The following is a 24,384-nucleotide window of genomic DNA, read 5'->3' as shown; positions in this document are numbered from 1 at the left end:
TTTTTTTTTCTCTTTTTCGCGCAAAATGGAAGAAAGAAAATCGTGAGTTTTCACACGAGCGAGGACAGTCGTCGAGAAAATCTGAACGAGCATCAGTTCGACACTTAACATTGAGTATTACGCAGGTAACTGGTTAACATTTATCTCAGTGTGAGTTATTACATCCATGCTAGCTTAGTATTTAATTGGTCAAGATATTGTTTACGATGAAAGGACATACGCGTGTTTTTTTTGTTTTCTTCTTTTCTTTTTCTTTTTTTTTCCTTTTTTTTTTCTTCTTCTCTTCTCGTGCATTTCACTAAGTCGGCGCATTTTATTATTAAAGAAATTCGTGATCGACAACAACCGGAATCTCGTACTCGTATCTATGAAATTAATAAACGAATCGTTCTCGCAAATTTAATCGTTCGAGTTTCTAGTTGTTCTCCAAATTATATGTACGCATTATTTGTTCGTCGAGTTGTTTCAACTTTTTTGTACTATGTCGAATTGAAAAGTTAGCGTGCTAATCGTAATGTAACTGCGGCACAATTTCCTCTTCGAATTGTGAAACTAATTCGCAATTGACTTGCGTTAATCCCATTATCCCAAGATAAAAATTATCGATTAGAAAAGATTACGATTTCCCGGAACTTAATTCTTACGTTCGTCTACGAGTCGTATTATCGTAAAAAATAATAATTATTTCTATATACGCTCGGTCAATCGTTTATACGCTTTGATCGTACGCGCGAAATTCGTATAAAATTAACCAATAATTAACAAATTCGATCTCGCGATATTTCATTTTCTTTCTTTCTTTCTTTCTTTCTTTTTTTTCTCCACGCAGTTTCATTACGATATTCGTTCATTACGTAGCGGAAATAGCGTGCTATGAAAAATTTAAAGACTCGAGGGAAGAAAGGTCAAATAGGATCCGTGATCAATTAGGCCAATTGCACATGTGGTGTAACGCGAGTGAAAAGTCTTTCCGTCATTACGATAGGAGGCAAAAGCTTTTCAGTGTGTCGTTATCCCATTTCTCTCTCTCTCTCTCTCATTCATTCTCTCTATCACTCTCTCTCTCTTTCTCTCTCTCTTTCTTTCTAGAGCGCTACGCATGTCGTCCGATCGTCGATTAGCTGAATGACAATTAATGCTTGTGTTTTTATTTAGTGTACACGTGAAACATCATGGATACGTATATAAAGAGTTTCTCTTATCGTAGGCCTGTGCGAATACTTGCATTTAAATGTCGCGCGTCGATTGGCTCGATGCCGCGGAAATTAACACATTGAAAAAAAAAAAAAAGAAACGTACGATAATCGTAATAATGATTGGTACAATAATGATTGTAAAAAACACCGTTTCATCGGTCGCGATTTCTTCTTCTTCGTAGTTTCTTTTTTTTTTTCTTTTTATTTTTTTTCTTCCTTAATTCGTTTACTTGTTGCAGTCTTAGTGTGTGACGTTGTACGTTCCCCGCGCGCGGATTCTCTAATACGAATAACGTGATGACATCATGCTCGACCCAAAAATTACCGATATATAACTGATGATTTCCCCGATGATATTTTCGTAACCCGCTAATTTTCTAATGGCTTCTTGGTCGGACTGTACGATCAAGCGTTCGACTTTTCTTTGCTCGTTACCATATCCGATTCTTTAACAAAAAAAAAAAAAAAAAAAATCCCTCGATCACAAAGTGTCAAAGTTTAGTGGTAGTAGGCCTTCGATACGCGTGCTTCGCGCTCCTTTTTTTTTTTTTTTTTTTTTTAATATATATATATATTACCCTCGAACGTGTATTTTCTTTCTATCGGATTTTTTCGATGGCTGCGTCTGCAGTCAGTTCGAGAAACGATCGATTTTCATCCAATCGATCTCGTCATTTGATTATATATATATATATATATAATCGAATTTATGGAATCGAAACGAAAAAATAAATCAACGAAAGCCAATGCAAAATGTCGACTATAAGGGTTTAGCGTTTATTACGTGTAAGTAATTAATTTTAATTATCGATAAAAAGTGCGAAGATATAATTACAAAAAAAAAAAGAAAAAAGAAAAGAAAAAGAAAGAAAGAAAGAGGAAAGAAATTAAAGATAAGATTAGGAAACAATTAACGACGATTACGTAGTAACGAACACGTCACAATACGTACGAGACCCTCACCGCGCCAACGCACCCCCTCCGAGCAAACGAACAGCCGTAAACGCAGCCACGCATTTTCATTACAACTCGTCCCTAAGTGTGGAAAAAACCCGAACGCGTCGAGTACAGAGAAACAACGACGGGAACGCGATGATTGAACAAACGCGTTCTCCCCCGTGACAATGTGAGAACGGAAACCGAAAATGAACAAGGAAAAACGTGTGCGTCGTCGATTGTGTTATGCTGACTAGAGTCTAGAATTATTCTTCTATACACACCTATCTCCGTTATCCTCCGAATTAATTATGTATAATATTTATATATGTATAAACGATGCATCGAACCGATACCAAGTTCGAGGATCGATCGATATACACGCATCCCTCTCCGTTGCACGCTCCTATTTACTCTCTCACGCACACGCGCACTCCCATTCTCTCTCTCTCTCTCTCTCTCTCTCTGCTCATTTTTATATATCATTCTTTTGTATCCGTATAGGTACATTCAGAATTTACGGTGCTTATCGTAAAATACAGTACAGATTCGTATTCGATGCCATTCGACGAGGTACCGTGGCAACATGCAAGGGAAGAAAATCTTTATTTTTCGATCGATTGTTTCTTTTTTTTTTTCTCTTCTATATTTTTAATTTTCCTCCGTGTGCCGCGATAGGAGGGACTTGGAATGACGGTGTCCACGCGAGTTTTGCCCACAAAACTATCACACGGCCAATTCTCGAGAACACCCGTGGAAACGCGCGTGCATGCATGCCGATTACGGTATCTCGCGCGGCAGCTACAATGCGTTTTAGTTTTTCACTCATATTATAAATATCTGAATATAATATATATATATATTTATATATTTATATTTGTATTTATATTTATATATTTATATATATATATATTTATATTTATATATATATATTTTTTTTTTCTTTATCTCTCTTTATATGTATACGTTTATGCGTTTTGTCGTGTGATCCTTACTCGCTCGTTTCAATTTAACAACAGTCGGTTGATTCGGTGGTGCGCTATAATTTCATTTTTACCGCTAAAAGAGGCTAAAAGAGACCACAAGTGAGCTCGTCATCGTTCATCCTCTATGGACTTTTACAATCGGTTTTACAATGTGCATCCGTGGTTTTGTGTACAATGTGCATATCTATATGTATATACGGTGTATTAGTTGGCATCCAGACACGTCTTTGCACGAGTCAACAATATTATTATTCTCGCGTTCTAATTTATCCCTAATTACAATAACGGAACCGATATTACATTATTACTATTATTATTATTATTATTATTAATATTATTATTACTGTTAATATTATTAATATTATTATTACTATTATTATTATTATTATTATTACTATTATTATTATTACTTTTATTGTTATTATTATTAATATTATTATTATTATTATTCGCGTATTGTACAGACATATTTAGCTTTTTCTCGTCGTAGGGAGGGATTCGCTGGTTCAATCGGTCCAAAGGAATTATCTACTTTCGCGATGCCTCCCCATCCTACGCTCACGAGGAGGAAGACATCGTGTTGTTTCTGTCCAGCTCGAGCTTCTCGCGTTTTTATCTCATGCTTTTGTTTCAACGGATAATACATACGCGAGAGAATCAATCACCATTCGTTCCCTCTCTATCGATCAATTTTCGCGAATACGAGATATTTCCTTCCTCCCTCGAATAATTCACGCCGCGTTTATTCAACGAGAGGGAGACGAACAGTGTTCTTCGAATATGGCGAATACCCGCGAATTAATTACCGATGATGCTCGAAACTGGACGTCGGCTCGGTTTCTCTGATTCGTCAGAAGCCTTCTTCCATCGCAAGGCTCGAAGCGGTTGAATGCTCGCTCGGTTGAATGAATCATCGACCAACGTTCCTTTGTCTATCGAAAACGATACTAGACTGATCTTGTACCGATGAAAATCATGAACGAACGTCTAACGATCGAATTCTCTTGACGAAAAAAAAAAAAAAGAATATTCGCGGAGATGGGAGAAAAAAAAGAAAAGCGAAAGATCGGGAAATCGAACATCGTGTAGTCGTGCAATCATTTTTTCTCTTTTCTTTTATTGTTCTTATACCCCTCTCTCTTCTCTTTGCGTTAATTACTTTTCGTTAATTATGTTTCTCTTCGAAACGTGTCCGAAAGTTAGAAAAAAAAAAAAAAAAGAAAAATATTCGCCGAATTTAGATTTTCAATTATTTTTCAATAATTGTTATCTCCTATCTTTCCGACACGCGAACTATACTTAAATCTTAAATTTTATTTTAATCTTCCTTCGGGATCCTTGAACCAATTTTGTTTCAATTCGTGTTACGCGATTAAATTTCTTTTTTTTTTTTTTTTTTTTTTTAAGAATAAATGTCTTCGAATAATTTCAATGAAATATCGATAAACTGGTTTCGTTAGTAAAAAAAGAAAAGACATTTGGTTCCTCATTTTTCGATCGCGTCGATTCGGACCGAAGGAAGAAGCAAGCTTTTACATAGTTAAATAGTTAATTATATTGACAACGACATTTTGAAAAAACCGATGACGAATTTAAAAAGATCGTTCAATCCTGGATTACACACGTTACACACGTCTTATCAAAATGGACACGATTACATATATGTACATGCACACACATATAATTTCTTCTTCTCTCTCTCTCTCTCTTTTTTTTTCTTTTTTTTAATTTTTTCCTTACGTTTTTTTTTTCTTTTTCTCCTCCTTTTTTTGTTAATAATCTTCCACGTCGTCGATCTATTAATCAGCAGTAAAAGGTAAAAACGAAGGACGATTGATCGTTCGTCAACGATTAGTCACGATATACATGTATATATATAGATATATATATATATATAAGACGGTAAAAAAACACGCACAGTAGATGGATCGAAGGTGTCACAGGCAGTTTTCGTTTCCGTATCACGTAACGTTGTCTTAATTGTACGGTACAAGACTATATAAGAATTTTAGGTGAGAAAAACAGTCTTTACGGATGGTAGATTCGATAGAAAAATGATCGCGCGCGCTGCAAAGGAACTCTCGTGGCCAGAATAATTTTACAACAAAGTGTCCAAATGTTTGTGTTTTTCCTTTTTTTTTCTTTCTTTCTTTTTCATTTTTTCTTTCTTTTTTTTTTCCTTTTTTTTTTCTTTTGTATCACAATAAAAAAAAGTAGTCTCACTGGATCACATGATTTTGAACAGCAATTAATTAGTATAAAAGTTGCTGAATCGTCGTTGATATACCGATCTAGATTAGATCTCCGATATCACCGGAGCGGGGATTTTTGAGGATTGGAAATTAATCTCGTTTTAATTATCGAACGTCTCGAATAATCGTCGCCGTAGATTTTCGACGCTCGATCTGACAAATCCAAAAAAAAAAAATCGAACAAGGGAAACGAAACTTTTCTTCGCGCTATGAAGAAAACTCTAACTACACTTCAACTTTGCTGCGATACATCTTTCGCGTTTCGTTCAATTCGAATGTTACACGTTAGAAAGTGTATACGATTACGACATTAATTAATTAGAAGGGAAGATAGATCACGTTTGCTCGTCTCTCTCTCTCTTTCTCTCTTTCATTTTCATTCTCTCTTTCTCTTACTCGCGCGCAGACACGAAACGTACACACGTAAAAACAGATTTCACGTTCGCTAGCTGTTAACTAATTTTCATCGAGTTAATTTAACAGCGATTGAACCACGATTCATCACGGTTTATTACCGATTATTCTCGATCGATCATGATTAATCGTATATAACAAATGCTCGCAAATATCTCTGAACGAGTTTGATTGCATCGCGCTTCGCATGATTCTCTATAATTTGTTTCCATATTTTTTTCTTTCTTTCTTTTTCTCTAAACGTTTTCCCCCGCTATTAATATTTCGTAATAAACCTCGAGAAAATCGAATGGAGGCACGACGACGCGTTTACAACATTTTTTTTTTCTTTTTTTCTTTTTTTTTGAATCCTCAATTCCTCGTGACATTGCATATTCGCTGCGATGAGAAGAGACAGAGGGGTGAAAGATCGTGGAAATTCGATGTCTTCTTCTTCTTTCGCGTAAATTCACAAATTTGACAAGAAAAAAATCGTGCACGACTGTTCGATCGCTCGAATAATAAAACCGCTTTAGGGAAGGACTTCGAAAACGAAACGAGAATAACGAGTACAAACGATTCTTTGGTAAAGAAGTGGTCGAATGATCCAACTTGCATGTTAGTACGCATATTACGCGTGCAAATTTAAACGTACACGCGTATTTACACGATGTATGGTCGCCGGTGAAGTGTCGCGTAAGTGTATGCGTAAATGTGTGCGCGAGTAAGTGATTATGTAAGTGTGCACGTATGCGAGCGAATGGTATGTGTATATATATATATATATATATATATATATATATATATGCGTGTGTCGGTGTATGTACATACAAAAAAGAAAAAAAAGAAAAACGAGAGAAGTGTGTACACTCACGCTTGATGAACGAAGTTAAACGAGGATGCCCCATGGTGGCGTGCGTTTAACAAAATTTGTTTTTGGCACCCAACGACACCGAGAAACGGGAAGCCTCGTCTCACGTTATTTCTTTTTATTAATCACGTGTACGCGCACCCTCGCCGACGTCCGACATCCTCGAGAGCGTACGCGTACGCGCGCCTACATCTAACGATTTATTATTTACAGTACAACTGAGAGAGAATCCTCTTTAGGCTGATCCCACGATCGAATAGCCGTTATTATTCCGTTTGTGCGAAGACGTGTCCAATTTGGAACTCCTTGCGCTGTGGCCTGTACGCGAGTTCATAGAGAGGAATAGAAAAGAGATAATTATAATAATGTAACACAATTTTGAAGGCGATACAAGGCACGAATATTTGTATGGAGACGAAACGGGAGGAGGAAAAATACTCACAGAATCAGGATTACACTTCGGGCAGTGAGGAGCTCGATCGGTTACAGCGGCTCAGACCGGTTCGAGGAAACACTGCAACCGAAGATCGGCAGGCATCATTGAGGTAACATCTTACAGCTCGACTCCATACCCTCTGGTCTCATACGCATGCTGCCGTTCGTCACGTAACCGTTCGCGTCAACAATAACTGAGACACTGCCCGGATGATTGTGATAGCTTACGTTCCTATGGGTCATCACGATGTTCTTCTCGTGCTCGTTCCCCGTATGCGCGAACATACAGCTATCGCTGCTTCTGCTACTGCACGGTTCCATCGAGTGGTCCACTCGGATCGGGATAGAATAGTCGGACATAGAGTTCACTTCGACCGTCGCGTATTCCCTGATCATCGTCGATTTCGGGGAATAGTCCATCTGCATGTGTTGCATCGACGAGGTGGCCACGTCCGCCGGATCCGTTATCGTCGACACGTGGCCGTTCGCCATCGAGTATAGATCCGGCTCGTCGTGGGCTTTCGACGACAGCATTGTTTCCAGGCATTGGTACAGCAACGCGTAATCCTCCTAGGAGAAACGGAGAGAATCGAGTGTCGAGAAAAAGATTGTATCGAATGTACAAATTGTTTCACTACCTTTGATCGAAATACTCCCGGTCGTTTCATGTACAACAATTTCGCGAACATATAAATATCGGCACTCTTCTCGAACTCCAGTTGCTTGTTCAATGTCGTGAGCAAAATGAAGATTGCAGCCTCGACACCACCGAACCTAATCGATGTTACTTTTATTATTATTTGTTCGTTTCAAGTAGTCCACGATGGAGAAAGATCGTTATTACCTGTCCATTACGACGATAGGCCCGTTCTGGTAATCCCGATGCAAATCGTGGATCAATGTTACGAGGGGTCGCGGGTTGGCGTTGTGCGGCCAAAAGCCTGGCTGGGATCGCGGCCCTTGCACGATTTTGGCACTCAATTCGTAGTCGTCTTGCAAAGATCGGACCGCCACTTCGCGCAGTATCATTCCACTCGCCGTTTCCTTGATTCCGCACGATCGTACCCGAAAAGTCTCCGATTCTAAATCTTTTCCCTCGGTAGGCCAAAATTCGGGATACTCCTGCGGATCGATTTGAAATTTTTTCTTTTTTACCGTTTATCTATCTATTGTGAAAATATCGTGAAAACGAAGGATTTATTTACCTCGTCGCATTCGGTTAACATAACTACAGTTTGCGCGTTGTAATCCCACATCATCTGCCAGAATTCCATTATTGTATTCTCCATTGGGTGTTGGGTGATGATGAACTCACGATTGCGATGGAAGCCTGAGAATGTTGAGAGAATTTGAATTCGCTTTGCATATTCCAAGTTACGTGGAGCTTGGAATAACACAGTGGATTCGTCATTTACCAGCAATCCATGTGGCGTTGATGTAATCGCTCCCATCGATCCCGGGCTTCGGCGTCAAGTGGACGCGAGCCGTTTCGATCGAAATTACGTCTTGATTCCGATTCTTGTGAAGATTGCACGGTTTAATCGCGGACACGAGATTGAATTCTTTCGGTTTCCACGAAGTCACCAGCTGAAACGAAAAAAAGAAATTAAGATATTGGAGAAAATGTGGGGAATAAAACATTTTATTGTACAACCTTGTACTGAGCTTCAAGGTTGTTCCACGCATCGGTATTGGTGTTGTTGGGACTCAACATGTCTTGCACATATTCTAACAGATTGTTTTCCTCGATATTGGTTTCACCGCTTTCAATAGCCTCTTGCAAAGCGTGATGAATGAACACATATTGTTCCTCGGTCTGAACCAAGAAGTTTCTCTGTGTACGAATGTGCTTTAGAAATCCAAACACGTTCACTTCGTTCTTGCACTTAGCCTGCTTCAGCATGGCATCGATAACAATGTAGGTACCCGTGCGGCCAACGCCGGCGCTGAAAAGAAAAAAAGATTTCGATTTTCGTGTTTACACCTTTTATATCTTCTTCTCCGTCAAAAATGGCCGATCGATTGTTTCTTGTACCTGCAGTGAACAACGATAGGCCCCGCATCCGGTGGATTAGCGTTGGAAGATTTTCGGATGAAGCTTAAAACGGGTAACGGATGTTCAGGTACCCCGTGATCAGGCCATCCGGTGTAATGATATTGCCAAATTATACGTTCTCCCATGTTGACTCCATTCTTCCTTTTCTTCACCTTTAACAAAATTGAAAGGATAATGAAAATTAATCGATTGATTCTAGATATAAATTATATATATACCAACCTTCATGTGACGAATTTGAAGAGTACGAATGGTATACGTAGCCATAACGTCCTCTCTCAATAACGTCACTTGAATACACCCGTACGTCTCAGACCCCTTCTTAGGCCAGTACATATCACATTTTTTCTGTAGACGAGAGAAAAATCACGGCTACTAAAATACAAAATAAACGGACACGAACGCAATTATAACGATACTCACGCGACCACGTTCAACGAGATTCGTAATCATAACGATGATCGACACCCTCTGCTCCCACACCATCCTCCAGAATCCGTCGAAAGTCGGTGGCAACGGACCCTGCGTACCGATGTACGCGCGAGTACGCTGCCAGCCATCTATGTAATTCGCGTTCACGTAATCGTGACCCTTCTTCGGCGGTCCTCCGCCGCACGACAACAATTGAACTCGCGTGTGATCATCTGTGAACAGAGATTTTTTCCTCCTTAATATTTAACTCACGTGGAATACGATTTACAGGGAAATATTGAAAAAAAAAAAGAAGAAGAAAAAATCGTCCAGGTGATCTCATCTCTCTCCTCTCCTCTCCTCTCTTCTCTTTCTCTGATCTATCAGCATTGATAGGCATTAACAAGCAGTGCCGCGAAACATCTGTGACCTCATTGTCGAGTGCTGCCAGTCACTCGCATTAAAAACGAACGAGAGTAGCTCGTTAATCCGATAACATCGTGAAACTGGCCGAGAGGCAAGTGGCTCGCAGCATCGCGAATTTTGACATATCCATATAATAAAATTTTAGTTCTAGATTTAATATTCCTTCTTACCTTAAAAATCGTTATCGATAATAAATTTTTCGTTCGATATTTTTCCAGAGAGAGAGAGAGAGAGGGAGAGGAAGAGGGAGAGGGAGATTACGAGATCTTATCGCGAGAACGATATTCGGGTGTTCAATTGAATACGATTATTACGAGCGCATGAATGGCGAATGAAGGTTGAATCTTAATGTAACGTGCACTTGATGCGCGCTTATCTTCATTAATAGACGGCCTTGATTCCATTATACGATAAGGAACGATCGATTATTGGGAATAACACAGGAATTTTCTTATCGAGGAACATGAGTAATAAAGGTTATAATCTAGCATTGAGCGAAGGAACGGAATGACGGAATCGTTTCGATCGATATCAAAAATGGAGATTGACGAGGAGACGGATTGTTCAAGGAAAGAGAGAGAGAGAAGAGGGAGGTTCGAAACGAGAATTCGTAAAATGGAAAACGAGCTCGAGCTCGATTTCAACTGTATTCAAGATCAGATCCAGAGTGAAGAGGACGCGAGGTCGAGCCACGACGATTCGTCGACGACGATTGCGGACTTCCGATCCCCGCGATTACAATTGCCGCATTGTCCGTTTCTGCCTCTGCCACGGCGTACGTGAAACCTTGCGTGTGCCCGATGACGAATAAGAACGAATAAGTAATGGAATGGAAGGAAACCTTGAGGAAGCGGAAACGCGGCGGTTGCGCGGAGTTAATCGATCGATCGATCGATCGATCGATCGGGGCCGCTGTTGATCGGTGTTGCCGGGAGGATAGAGATAACGCGGAGGATATATCGTCCACGATACGAATAGAACGAAATTAAACGTCGCGATGTATCGCGAGGATGAAAGGGAAACCGGGTTTAAAAATAGAGGCTCGACGCTGGTGGGCCGGGAGAAGAAAAACAGGAGCGGTGGACCTGTCGAAACCATCCGTGCGCTTCGATGGAAATAAAGTTTCGTTCCACGAAGTGATTTCGTTCCGCTGGAAAAAGAAGAGAGAGAGAGAGAGAGAGAGAGAAAAAAGGAAAAAAGTTGTACACGTGCGAGTAATGGATGCGATTACTCACAGGCTAATATGTTCAAGTATCGGTTCTTCGCTTTGTTCTCCACGTATTGGGAATTCTCCGCTGTGAATTTGCCGCTCTCCGATTGAATGAACTCGTATTCCTTGCTGAATCCGATGTCCCCGTCCGCGTGCAGGCTCGCGACGTGTTGCACGAACTTCTGAATGGCGACCGCGGTACGCTCGCCGTCCTGTTCGCTGTTCTCCCATTCCTGAAGCGTGGGCACGTTGCGAGGTGGATAATCGAGGAAGTAGTACGCGGTGTGGAAGCATTTCCTGAAAATTGGCCTCAGGCAAGGCCTAATGAGTTTCGTCATAAGCATGCATTCCGAACGAAAAAACGTGGAAGACGGGCACGAAAGGGGAAAGGGGAAGGGAGAAAAGACGGGCGCAAAAAAGAGAAAACGAACATCGAATACGAATCTTTCTTTTTTTTTTCTTTTCTTTTTTTTTTTTATCATCGAGGCGCATAAAAGTTGTACGACCTTCTTTCGTAAAACTTGTATCCTTATCAAAGCGCAATAATTTGAACGCGATAAAAGACACGGGTTACCTACGATTTGTTTCCTTTTCGCGTTATCGTTTACGATCGATCCATCGATCTACATACAACCGATGCGTATACCACGCGAGAAATCTCCGTATTCTTTGTTCATCGACGATTTTTCGTAATGGAAAAAAGAAGAAGAAGAAGAAGAAGAAGAAGAGGAAGAAGAAAAGAATTTTCGCAAGAGAGAAACCAATCTTTTTCCCCCCGTTTCTGGTTTCTCACAACTCACAGTTCGAGGAACTTGTTCATCCCGTCGACGAGCTTCTCTCACTATCCATTCTAGTTTTGCAAAGAGAAAATTTCCAAGATCGGTAGAGCAAGAAGAACGGTAAGGTAAACGTTCCTCGAATAGACTAGGAGAGCGAGGAACGCAGAGAGCACAGGCCGAGGCTGGCCGTCCGTGACCCAGAAAATATTCCTTCTTTACGAATCGTTCCCTCGCGAATACGATCGCGCGTACGATCGCGCGTACAGGTATCACGGTCGAATCGACGTCCTTGAATATATATATATATATGTTGGACAATGGCGATCGAAATACGAATCGGGGAGTTAAAATACGAGAGAGATTGCACGCGACGGCACGTGTTTTGGCACACGACTCGGCCGGATCGTTGGACGAGATACTGCACACTGTTCGCGCGAACGGGGGAAACGTGACGATCCGCTCGACGAAAACGCCGCCGCACGACTGAAAGAAGCGTCGCTTTGTCGTTCTTACTTTGCCGTTATCGCGAACGATAAGAGGTCAGCCGGCGACAGAGAAGGAGAAAGATTGCGGGGATCGAAGGAGAGAAAGGGTTGGGAGGGGACAGAGAGGAACCGCGAATCCGAGAGAAGCACCTACTCGGAGAGAAACCGAATGTTCACCGTTCGTGTAATTGTTTCCCCTGTCCCATTAACGACGATATTGCGCGGTCAGTCTAAATACCATGAGACCAGCCGGTATACTGAACGCTCGCCGACCCGACTAATCGCGCACGGCGCACCGACTGCGTGCCATTTAATACTGCGTGACTGCATCGTGGATCGTTTGTAATTGCACGATGACGAACGAATGCCTATTATCGTGCGATGGGGGCACAGATATAGCGTTCGCTAAAGTTGAATGAGTGAACACGAGTCTGTGGCCGGCTTGTGTCGCGTGCTTGCGTCGCGGCAGGAACACCGAGTATCGAGAGATTTTGCAAATTCTCTCGCCATCCCATTTTTCGTCTTTTCGTCGAATTGCGAAGAATTCGAAAGAATCGAGAGAACCAAAAAAAAAAGAAGAAAGAAAGGAAGAGAAAGAAAAAGAAGAAAGAAGAAGAAAGAAGGAGAAGGCGAGGGATAGCGTGCAAAATAAAAGATGTAGAGAGAGGAAATAAACGGTTGATCCTCACTTCCACAGCACGAAGGAGGTGATCATCAGCATCACCGCGAGACAAGCGCAGATCATCCCGGCGATCACTCCGCTGCTGAACCATATGGTGGTGTGTGGCAATAACGGTGGTGCTCTGTTGCAATCGCGAATGCCGCGCACCTTCTGTGGAGCAGAGCCTTCTCCGCGTATAATCAGCCGATTGTCGATAGCGCTCCGCGTGCCTCCGCGTACCACGATCTCGTATACGCTGTTCATCGTCAGGTTGGGTATGATCATCTGTGGATAAAACAACGTTTATCGAAAAACTTAACTCGGTTGCGCAGTAGTTTCCCCGATTCTCCCCCGCAACTTCTCTTACTTCTCTCTACACGCGAGCCCCGTCGAGCCATGCTAAAAATTTCAACTCGAAATTCAACGAGATAACGAAGTTTCTCTGTCCCTCTGTGCATTTCCGCCACGTCTGCAGTCGATAACCGACAAAACGTTTTAATCGTTCAAGGATGTTGTTTTCGCAACAGCTCGACTCGTGTCCGTTTCGAACAATCGCCTCTTGCTCGAAACAATTTTATCTGAAATACCATCGAGGAATCGGATAGGAGAGAGAGAGAAAGAGAGAAATAGAGAGAGAGAGAGAGAGAGAAAATCGTTTATCCAAAGAAAGGTTAAAGAAACGGTCGACTCGGCTGGAAAAGATTCGCCGGGGTATAGAAACACAGTTCCGCCCCGCTAATTCTCATAAATCTTTTTTTTTCTATTCACGCGGCATCGCGTGAAATAAATAACCAGCGGTAATTCACGGTGAAACCGCGAGGAGCGAAGAAAGTGGAAAGAGATTGACCACTGTCGCGCGGAGCCCGAATTTCAAAAGCTTACCGCGCTCTCGAGATGATTCTTCTCCGTCATCACTTCGATCTCTTCGTAACGATTGTCATTCTCGATCCTATAATTGATGAAGTAGTAGTCGATCGAGCCCCAGAAGATGTTCGGCCTGGCCCATTGGATGTAGACGGAGTCGTGGGTCGGGCAAGTGACGTTCAAGATCAACGGAGCGCTCGGCCCTGAAATATCTGTCCGACGAATGATGTGCTCCGAAGGCTCGCCCTCGTTCTTCCACGTGTAAGCTTTTACCCATATCTCGTACTCGGTGTACGGTTCTGAAAGAGGATTATCGATTAGTCGATTCGATATCGTAGCCCGTAATCAAGTATTTTTACAACGGGGCAATTTTACAAGTAAACAGGAGGAAGATCGTTCTTCTTTCTTTTTCTTTTAACTTTTCTTTCTTTCTTCTTTCTTTTTGCAAGAAAAAATAAATGTTTAAATATACGAGTAAAAAGTTAAATTTGATATTTGATCGTTTTGATAAAATATTTAATATCCACTATTTCTCTACGCATATTTCGAATTGTGACGAAGAGGAAAGGACAAACGAGAGTTTAGTTTCGATCGATTCGCAAAATATGTTGCGACGAATACCGGCGTTTTATCTCGCGAGTAAGATCGAATTTGTGCTTCATTGCGCGATACCAAGCCCAGATACCAACGTATTATCTAACGATACATTCACCTGCAGTCATCGAGCACGTAACTCAGCGCAATGATAAGAGTTCCGGTTTATCGTCGAGCTACGCATATACTGACGTCTCCTATTCCTTTAACCCGAACGACAATTCTCGAAACGGACGTTATCAGGATTGTTTATTTCATTCCAGCCCCTCGGTACGAGAGAAGAAACGAGAAACGAAAGAATTTAAATTTAACCTGCACAACGTTTCGACGAATGAGAGTACTCACCCAATTCCTTTAAAACGAATTCGATAATTGGCCCATCGTACTCGTCCGTTCTGTACATTTGGACGTCGGTGTAATTGGAATGCATGTAGTAAATACGATAACCGGAAATGATCCCATTGGCGTAGTCAGGCTCTGCCCAGGACAACTCGATGGTGGTGGAGGTGATGCCGTGAGACGATAAGTTTAACGGTTTCGTTGGCACTGAAACGAAAAACGAGAAAAAACTTGAACAAAGTTGAAAGCCTGGTACGTGGACGTATCGACTCTCGTATTCCTTCGTTATTCCTGTGTTCTTCGAAATGTGTTTTCGCGAGAAAGAAACAGTTTGGAAGAAAGTTTGGATCGTCGAAAACAAGGATTTGATCGTTACTCGGCGAGGCGAAGCATCGCTCCGTAAACTATTTTTCGGTCGATGCACTCGTCGCCGTGTCAGTTTTTCCTTCCTTCCTTTTCGTCGGCCGCTTATCATCTTCCAAGGTGGCTTTCCAATTTTCAGCGCACAAAGACAAGAGCTAGGTTGCCACGGCCGAAGTCTGAATAATTAATTTCGCCTCGAGTGTCTTCTCAGACCCCCTCGCGCCGTGACGAGTAACTCTATAGACACCATTCACTTTTCGTACAGAGCGAAGCCACAACTTCTCTAAGATGGTGGCTTTGCTTTCATCCTCTCTTTCTCTCCCCGGCTAAGACCTAAGTACCGTATAACTGGCCGGCGGAGAAACGATTGAAGCGGATCGAATTTTATCGCGTCGCTTTCATCGTTTCGATCCACCTTCCTTTCGGCGGCGAAACATCTGCTCGCTTTTAGGGGGGAAAAGGGACAGGGACGAAATGGAATATGCACACGAAACGATGCGCTTCGTCTGCACGGCTTCGCGATTGAATTACGCCAAGGTTTTAACGATGACGAATGATGCGGATCGCGCGCGGATGCGAAACGTGGCGGTACTCCACGGTTCTCCATCAGCGTTCTCCTCTGAAGACCGTTCGACCAACGACACCACAGGTCGGATATCGCGAAATCAGATTCGCAAAATCGGAACGAGTGTATTTGGTTCGTTGAAACTTTCGTATATATGTTTTATTTGAAACGATGGATCGGGCAAATCGATATCCTACGTGCACGAAACGGAGTTCGGTAATTACAGCCATACCCTTCGGTGCTTCTCTGTAACGCGATACTCCTACGCATCAACGGCACGTTAGTCGCGTGAACGTGTACATTCGAGCGATTTGTGAACGGATGATTGGATCGACTAATATTACACAGGGATTTGCCTTCTCGAAAGGAGATGAAGATAATGTCTTAAAAACGGGAATTGAAATTAAAGACGAAGAGATGAAGCGAAGAATGAAATGATTTGGAATCAGAGCGATTCAAAAAAATTTCCATTTTCACCCAATAACCCAACGAGGGAGACGAACGCGCCATTTACATTCTCGACACGATCATTCGTGATTTAAAAGGATTTGAAAAAGCGACTATCCACGCGACTTGTCGCATTTTCGCGCTCGATCCCCTTGCAGATTCGCGCCGTTTCCCACGATTTTTCCGTGACGTTTCGTCGCAAAAGAGTCTCGCGACGCGTCTCGTTTCACGCAAGCTTCCACCCCCCGAGCCCGCCTTTTCTTCGCCGTTGAAAAAACCAAGCGCTCGAGCAAGAGAACCGGGCTCCCTTCCCATTCGCATTCACGCCGCGTTCGCGGGGGAGAACGTGCGCGACAATCTTTAGAATTTCGCATCCGAATTGCGATGAAAAATATTATAAAAGCGGCTTCTAGAAAAAATTGTATGCGAGTCGAACGAGGCGGGATTCTTAGAAGCTTAATCGGGCTTAAGGAAAATTAACCAAGGGAGAAAGAAGAAAAATCAGGGTCGATTTGCTCTCACGAACATCCTCGCTTCAATCGAGCGAATATTAAAATTAGTGAATTTCGTTACGTTTTTCTCAATCGAGAATTAAAGTTATATACACGAGAAAGAGGATATCGTTTAATCCCTTTACTTGGCTGCTATTTAGAGCTGAGTTTCTTTCGAAGTTGGACGACTGGTTGGATCGCCACTGTTCGGGAAATGTTCAGCAAGAAAAATCTTATATAACGTACAAGATTGGAAGTTGGTTCTTTGGTAACGATTCTTTCAAAATAAATCTTGGCAAAAAATAAAAAAAAACTGGTCAGGCGGAAAAATGAACGTCGAGTCGAAATTACGAAATTATATTACACGCGGGTACGAATCAAAAATCTTTTTCAATCCCTTCGTTTAAAATCTCTTGGAAATTTTTCACAATTTATCTGGAACAATAGATTTTCCATTTTCCTTTTCTTCGAAACAGCCGACCCAGAGACGGATCCCGTGTGGTTTCCCGATGTGTAAGACAGGTAAGACGGGCGAAAGTAGTATTATTAGGGTCGGTTCGCAATACGTAACGAACGTTTCAGTGAAAGGAAAGGTTGATAAGAAAAGCGAGGATCTTTGGCTACCTGCTTCTCGTTACCTGGCTTTCTCGTTTCTTCTTCCTCGCCGAGAAGAAACTGTTTATGAACTTGAAACTCTACCCTCTCCGTCCGTAGCAAAGCCTGCACCGTTGCAATTTCGTCCTCGAACCGGTGTCCCGGCAAAAACGCTCGCTGTCTTAACGCGAGTTTCACGTTGGGTGACTCATGGCACTCCTCCTGAACCTGAATTCCAACTCCGTGGAAACTCTCTAGAATTCCAGAGTCTAATCTAATATTTAACCGTATGAATCGTATGGGATTGAAAACTCGCGAGATTTATTCGAGATTGCACTTTCGTTTGCAAATCGTTTTCAGATCGATTGGAAACAAGATCGAACACTTAACAAACAAGGCGTGCCGAGTAGAAAAAAAAAATCACGCGATAAGAAAAATACATCGACGGGAAACAATTGCATCACGTCCGCGCGAAGGAATCACTTTAAGAGCATTATACACATATTAGAACGCGCGCCATCGGCTAAAAAAGGATCGAACTTCACCTCCGCGTCCGCCGTCCACGTGGGAGCAAGGTGACTGTCGCGCGGCGAAAGGCCGTTAAGAGGTCTGATCGATTCGAGATGGACAAAACTCGAGCGCGAACACGAGCTCTGAACAGTTTTCGAGTATGCGAATTAGAGTGGCCGACCTTGATGTCCTCGTGCCTTCTGCGTAAAAATAGACCGGCTGAAAATGCCTCGCGTACGGTTAACGTGCTCCGACTTGGAAAGAAACGGACCGAGAACGAGAGAGAAAAAGAGAGAGAAACATAGATAAATAGATAGAGAGAGAGAGAAAGAGAAAAAAGGAGCCGTTTCACGGGGAGCTCGACACGGTCGAGTTTCTATAATTTTATACCTGCTCGATGCCACGAGGTCAGATCGGACCGAGCAGATTGTTGCAACGATGCGAGCGAGAAAATCCGGATTTCTCTATGAACGCGGATCACGCGTCCACGCGAGTGACGATCTGTGTAAGGCGGTTGCGAAACTGGACCGAAACGGCGCGTAAAAAGCGGCTCGGGGAAGGAAGGAAGGCGGGGATCGGGTCGGTTGTTCCACCGAGCGGAAACGCGACTCGCTTCCTGGCGGAGGGAGCGGTGTAAAGGATCGTGTGACGACGATTTCTCGCGTGGCGCCGTTTCCTCGCGCGGCCAGAACTAGTTCCGTGGTCACGCTTCGGAACCTGATCGCGGTTCCAAAGGAAACGCAACGCGGTGTTTTCACGCCTTTACGACAGCGTGCGTGCACGGCCGCGAATCCGCTGTTAAAACCGCTTACGTAACCGAGCGAGCTGCGTTTCGAGGAGAAGCGGAGTAAAGTCGTAGGGGAGGTGGGAGGGGGAGGAGGACAGAGGCGGATAGAGAGGTAGATAACGTATGGACCTGTGCTAGGTTGCGCCGGGTGGACAGGCAGAAGTGGATTCCGCGAGAGAAATGTAGTACAAGGCGCGGTGCACCTTGTTCCCCGGAATCGAGACGGAAAAGGAAATGAATCGTGTGCTCGCAAACACACTGACTGAACGCACGTCTCGCGGTGGAAAGATTCTTTTCTCTGCGCGTAACGTAACGTACGCTGTGCTGTTCTTTTTTAGGGAAATTTTAATGTTCGTTTAGAACGGAATAGAATATCTGGGTAATTGGAAGAAATTGGAGATGAAAGGGGGATAAGGAAATGAATATATAGGATAAGAGCAACTTCCTTGCATGGAATAACGTAGAAATACATGTGAATAAAGATGACACGTAATGGGGTCGCTGATAGTAAAATTCCCTAGAGATTTTACCGGTAGAAATTACTACTTTGTCACGGTTTCGTTGTGCCTCTTCTCCCTCTTTTTACGATATACTTCTGCTTTCACGTTAATTACTTAGCGAAAACAGTCCGCCTCTAGTTCCAGAGACGGTGAAAAAGTTGTTTGAAGCTTCTTCTGCGCGAAATCGAATCGTTTAAATCGAAAAAAGAAAAAAGAAAAATGAAACATGAATCTTGGAAAGAAATATTCATCGTTATTTATCAATTTATCGTTCGTTGTTACGATATAGGAGATAAAGAGAAAGAGTAAGAAATTTTTGCTCCCATCGGGGAAGACGATGGAAAATATTCGACGATCGAATGGAATAATCCGATTTACCTCGATAGACATCGGTGTCGTTCTCCGTGGAGGAGATCGGCATCGTGTAGGTGGTCTGGTCGTAGGTCTGCTCGTCCGTGTACGCGATCGGGTCCGCGGATGCGAACAGTATCCGTAGAATGACAGCCACTGCGGCCGCGAGTTGAGCGGCACTGGCTATCCTGGCCCACGACATTTTCGTTTTGCAGCTGCAGCTGTGAAGCGCGGTGTGGCGTGGCGTGGCTCGCTCGCTCTCCACCGGGCTATTTCACGAATTCGTCCATCCTCGTTACTCTTGGCGGTGTTCTCATCGCGCTCGTTTCACCCTCGGAACACGACCACTCGCCACGGGCACGCACACCAACCACGAGAAGAACACGCGACAGGATGGTCCGCCGTACGAATCGGGCAACCGCGAATGTTCATCGCTGCTTTTTCGCTTCTGCGTGCAGCGCCACGTTTAAAACGTGGGGCCCGTGCTCCACGGGGGAATGGTTCACGTCAGTTTGCGTCGTCTCATGGCACGAGATTGTTCCAACGAAGCGAAAGTTCGGCTCCCGGATCCGATCTCGTTCGGACACGTCCGACCCGAACGGGGATGCTCACTACTGGCGCACGATCATCATTTTCCAAATGTTTTCATCTCGATCCGTTCGAGGAAGGGGGGCACGGGATTAGTGGAAAAGCGATCGATCGGCCTGCGTGTCCCTCGCTCGCCTGGAGGCAATAGGAAATTGTCGAGGCGTATCGGACAGTAAGGATCGAAGCTAACGAAGCAGTGATTGCGTTCGCGCTGCATCCTGGCGACCCGATAAACCTCCGCGCGCCACGTACACGTCCGTGCAACGTGACCGGAATATCAACGTGGCTCGAGATCGAACTGGCTAGCCCAATTTGGTTTGTCTCCCGTTGGACTTGTCCTCTTGTCTTTCTCGCTCTCTCTCCCTCTCTCTCTCTCTCTCCCTCTCTTTCTCTCTCTCTCCCCCCCTCTTTTTTTTTTACCTTTGTTGCTCGACCGCGATAAATACATGTGGGAATGGCGAGATGAAAAGAGAGGCGGTGAAAAAAATAAATTTGATCATCGCCGGTTCCCGGCTCGCGCGTTGTCCTAATTGCGCCGTCGAGTGCCTCAATTAGTCGGAATTATGACCTCGATTGTTTCTCGTCGAGCTACACACCGAGAGGCAGCGACAGCGCCGGTAGCAACAGCGGAGACGACCGGCGGCAGCAACGAGCGCATCAGCTTCGCTATTCGCTGGTCGCGAAGCAATAATTACACGGCCCCTCTGCAACGTTTTAAAGCGGCTTCCCCTTATATTTTTAGTACGTCAAGATCGAGGGGACACGCGGTCGAACGCCTCCGCGACGTGGATCGAGGATCCAGCAACGTTTCGTCGTCTCTTGTTTCCACAAAAAAGGGTTGTCGAAAAAAACTATCCACGATCATCGGGGAAACGCACCATCGCTTTATTTTTTCTTTTTTTTTTTCTCTTTTTTCTATCTCTCCATCTATCGATGTAATTCTATCTTGCGCAGCGCGATTGGGAATCGGCGATGCAGAAAGTTTCGTGCGAAAAGATGGAAACGAGATTCGACGATGGTAAAAGAATTCTGCCGGTGTTTGGGAATAACGACGAGGAGCTTGTGGACAAAGAGGAATTGTTTACGTTCGATTTAGGAGACGGTACCAGCAAATGGACGACTCACAATTATGACTCAACGATTGCAATATCAACCGCAAGTTAACCGAGAGCCGGCCGCAGCGGCGCTGCACGCGTGCACGAGAACCACGAGCCTTGACATTTATACGTCACGGAGAAACTCAACGTCCTATGTTCATCCTAGTTGTGTGTGGAAAGTTAGGCGGAAAGAAATAACAGAGAGTTTCGACCAACTTGGACGGAGAGAATATATATAAACGTGGAAAAAACGTTTCCGCCGATCTTGGATGAAAATTCAAGCAGTTCCGCAATAAAGGATGACTCACTGGCGTGCGACGCCTCGACGAATGCACCTACATAGGGTGTATCGTAACGTGTGGGCATCGGTTCAAGGGTAAACTCGGGATATTAAATTAAATAAAAAGTTGTATGTTCATCTCGTTTCATCCTTCTGTCCAAATTGTAAGTGTACACCGCTCTTATATAAAATATTTTTCCATTTTTTCCAATTTATGTCCACGAGTCAATCACCTATTTCTGAACGTGATTTATATAAAATTGCAAAAATGTAAATATCACTTGTACGTTTATTAATGTGTACGTTAATATTTGTGAAAATAATCTCTATATATTATTTCTGATGGATTGGAAGATTATTCAAAAAAAAAAAAAAGTAAACCTTATATTCTTTTTACAATGATCCTATCGACGATTTCCTGCCTATTTCCGTTTCGCAAGAAAGATGTTGAGAGAAGCGCTCGCTGCTTCCGATTTCAATATCCTTTGCGACGAGAAATATCCAATTCCGCGACGAGTCATCGGGAAACATTCAAACTCAGGCCACGAAGCGACTGGTATTATGCAACGATGTATTTGCATAGGTCGCACGCACCGATGGCATCGTGTCGCGTGGGATCACACCGATCGACCACGTTAGAAGACGAATCGATTTCTTTTCGTACGAAACGTCTCTGTCTTCGAACAGACAGACAGATTCGAGGGCGAAGGGTGTTGCCTTTTGTCGTCGATGGCACTCTTTACTTTACTGCTGATACTTCATACCTGACACCGCATCGACGATCCCTTTTCCAATATTCTCGGGAGAAAAGCATCGATGAGGTTACGTACAATTACACACCAGCGAAGATCGATTAAGATATGCTATATACATTCGCGGATATATAGAGAGAATAAATTATCAAAGCGGATGACATTGACATGTATTTCGTGCGATGCTATGTGGACGGAAAGTTATTTTTTATTAATACAATTATGGTATCGTAATAATACGACACAGCAACAACAATCGGATTAAACGAAAGGATAATATTTTTGTACAAGTTTGTATCTAGATATACTTTAGAAGAGCAACGTGCTACTGAATTGTCATGGCATCGCGCGATAGATAATTACGATCTGAAAAAAATTACGCGGACGAATTGAGAAAAAACTCGGAGGAAACGATCGCTCGATTAATTAAACCCGTTGATCTATCATCAGTTTTGGCACTTTACGAGGAACCCTTTACGCCATATCGACCCTTTCAACCTCGAGCCACGATTCCGCCCATGTCGAACTCGTACCCGAATCGTACCCGATCATTACCATGCGATTCTCTGCATTTCGTATATCCCTCGTTTAAGCTAAAAGAAAAATGTAACTGTTACTGTACGGTACGTTGTGTGCGAATCACTGCAAACTTTCTCACACTAGGCGTCACTGGCACTGGATAGGCGTCGTTTGCGCGGTGAATCAAACGCCATTTCAAATTCAACTACACAAAGAATTCATGTATATCACAAAACGATGGATCTAATCGCGATTAACCACGAAAAGACCTGATCGAAACTGTCCCTCCGATGCCTCGGGACGAGCAGTAGGGAGCACTGTTGCGATCCTGCGAGAGTGACAAAACGCACTGCTCTCCAGCGAGGAACACGAACGCTGGCACGCACACAACTATCTCTCACGATTACCAACATACAACGTTCTCGCGCGTACGGTAAATCGTGACTCCGGCTCTCTACACTCGCTACTCCAACTTGCTCCCAGCCGGGAAGAAAACAGACAGATAGGCACAGAGAGGGAGAGAAACTCACGCTTGACAAACACAGGTTCGAAACACTGGCGCGCTGCGTGTAAAACGTGTACGTATAAAGGGGATAGAGCAAGAGGGAGAATGCATGAGAGTGAACGCGCGCGCGCACTACAAGCACATTACACACTACTTCGAGCAAGCCGGTATACACGTGCGCTAGGAAATGTGCGTGAGAGGAAGAAAGGTGGCGACAGAGAGGGAGAACGAGCAAGAGAAGGGGATGTGGAGAACACGTTACACAGTCGCACGCGAGAAGGCGCGACTATTGGTTATACGTATGTGCATGTGTAGTGTCGTGTTTGTAACGCGTTTCCTTCGCCTGTTCTCGCTTATCGCGTCTTCTTCACGAGTCGAGACGAGAGCCGACTTTGTCGTGTCTCGTTCACCACGTACTCCGATACTCCTCTTCTCGAGAAGGCACCGCACACTGGAGTGAAAAATCGTGGAAAATCGATCGTAGAACGAAGAGGCGCGCCGGTGGCGACGACCGAAACGGCGTGGCAATCCCCACTTTGCTCGCCTCTCTCGCTCCATCCTTCTTCTTCCATACCTCTTTGTATATTCTATCTCCATCTTCCTCTTCCTTTCCCTCTTTGTTCATTTTCCTTCCCGTTTATCTACCAACATTTCCGTCTATCTCTTCTCCTCTCGCAAACCCCGACTCGTCCCTTCTTTCTCTCTATTTTTCTCCCACTTCTCCCTCCCTCTAAGTACTTTCTTTCTCTTGTTCACGGATCTTCCGTTCTTGTTTTTCATCGTTCTGTGTTTCTTCTTCGCTCTGTTGTGCGACCGATATTTTGCCTGCTGTCTTCGTCTTCTCTACTCCTTGTGTACAACGTGTATAAATTTTCGGAGAAATCCGAGAAACGAAAATTCGTACGATTCGCGGTAAAGAAGAATCGGCTTTCACGCGATCTTGTTTCGCATGAGTCATGAAACGATAACGATAGGTCACTGAAAAACGTGCGGATGGCCATGAAAATCCCGACCATACCCTCTCTCTTTCGAGAGAGAGAAAGAGAGAGAGAGAGAGAGAGAGAGAGAGTGAAACGACGACATACAACGATGGTTGTTGATGGACAAGGAGAAGAGCAACTGGAAACCTGCCGGCAACTGG

The 24,384-nt window shown here is 43.6% G+C and overlaps 1 protein-coding gene across 2 annotated transcripts in view; it reads right to left on the bottom strand.

Annotated features, from left to right (window-relative positions):
* Positions 1 to 4,248: 4,248 nt before the first annotated feature.
* Positions 4,249 to 24,384, bottom strand: part of LOC725294 (tyrosine-protein phosphatase 99A) — a 318,555-nt gene continuing 298,419 nt past the window's right edge. Inside the window, exons 7-20 of one of the 2 annotated variants that reach the window (XM_026439116.1) lie at positions 14,901 to 15,101; positions 13,980 to 14,260; positions 13,126 to 13,382; positions 11,198 to 11,493; positions 9,549 to 9,769; positions 9,348 to 9,473; positions 9,105 to 9,277; positions 8,724 to 9,015; positions 8,485 to 8,656; positions 8,275 to 8,399; positions 7,914 to 8,191; positions 7,708 to 7,843; positions 7,077 to 7,639; positions 4,249 to 6,952 (exon numbers count right to left, since the gene is read on the bottom strand). In XM_026439116.1, coding sequence (XP_026294901.1) covers positions 7,172 to 7,639; positions 7,708 to 7,843; positions 7,914 to 8,191; positions 8,275 to 8,399; positions 8,485 to 8,656; positions 8,724 to 9,015; positions 9,105 to 9,277; positions 9,348 to 9,473; positions 9,549 to 9,769; positions 11,198 to 11,493; positions 13,126 to 13,382; positions 13,980 to 14,260; positions 14,901 to 15,101 — 3,026 coding nt within the window. In that variant the 3' untranslated portion in view covers positions 4,249 to 6,952; positions 7,077 to 7,171. The remainder of the gene's footprint in view (positions 6,953 to 7,076; positions 7,640 to 7,707; positions 7,844 to 7,913; positions 8,192 to 8,274; positions 8,400 to 8,484; positions 8,657 to 8,723; positions 9,016 to 9,104; positions 9,278 to 9,347; positions 9,474 to 9,548; positions 9,770 to 11,197; positions 11,494 to 13,125; positions 13,383 to 13,979; positions 14,261 to 14,900; positions 15,102 to 24,384) is intronic. The other variant, XM_026439117.1, reaches the window with a different exon arrangement.

Source organism: Apis mellifera, linkage group LG2 (assembly GCF_003254395.2).
Source record: "Apis mellifera strain DH4 linkage group LG2, Amel_HAv3.1, whole genome shotgun sequence".
Taxonomy (NCBI): Eukaryota; Metazoa; Arthropoda; class Insecta; order Hymenoptera; family Apidae; genus Apis; species Apis mellifera.
This window is presented reverse-complemented; position numbering and strand designations above follow the sequence as displayed.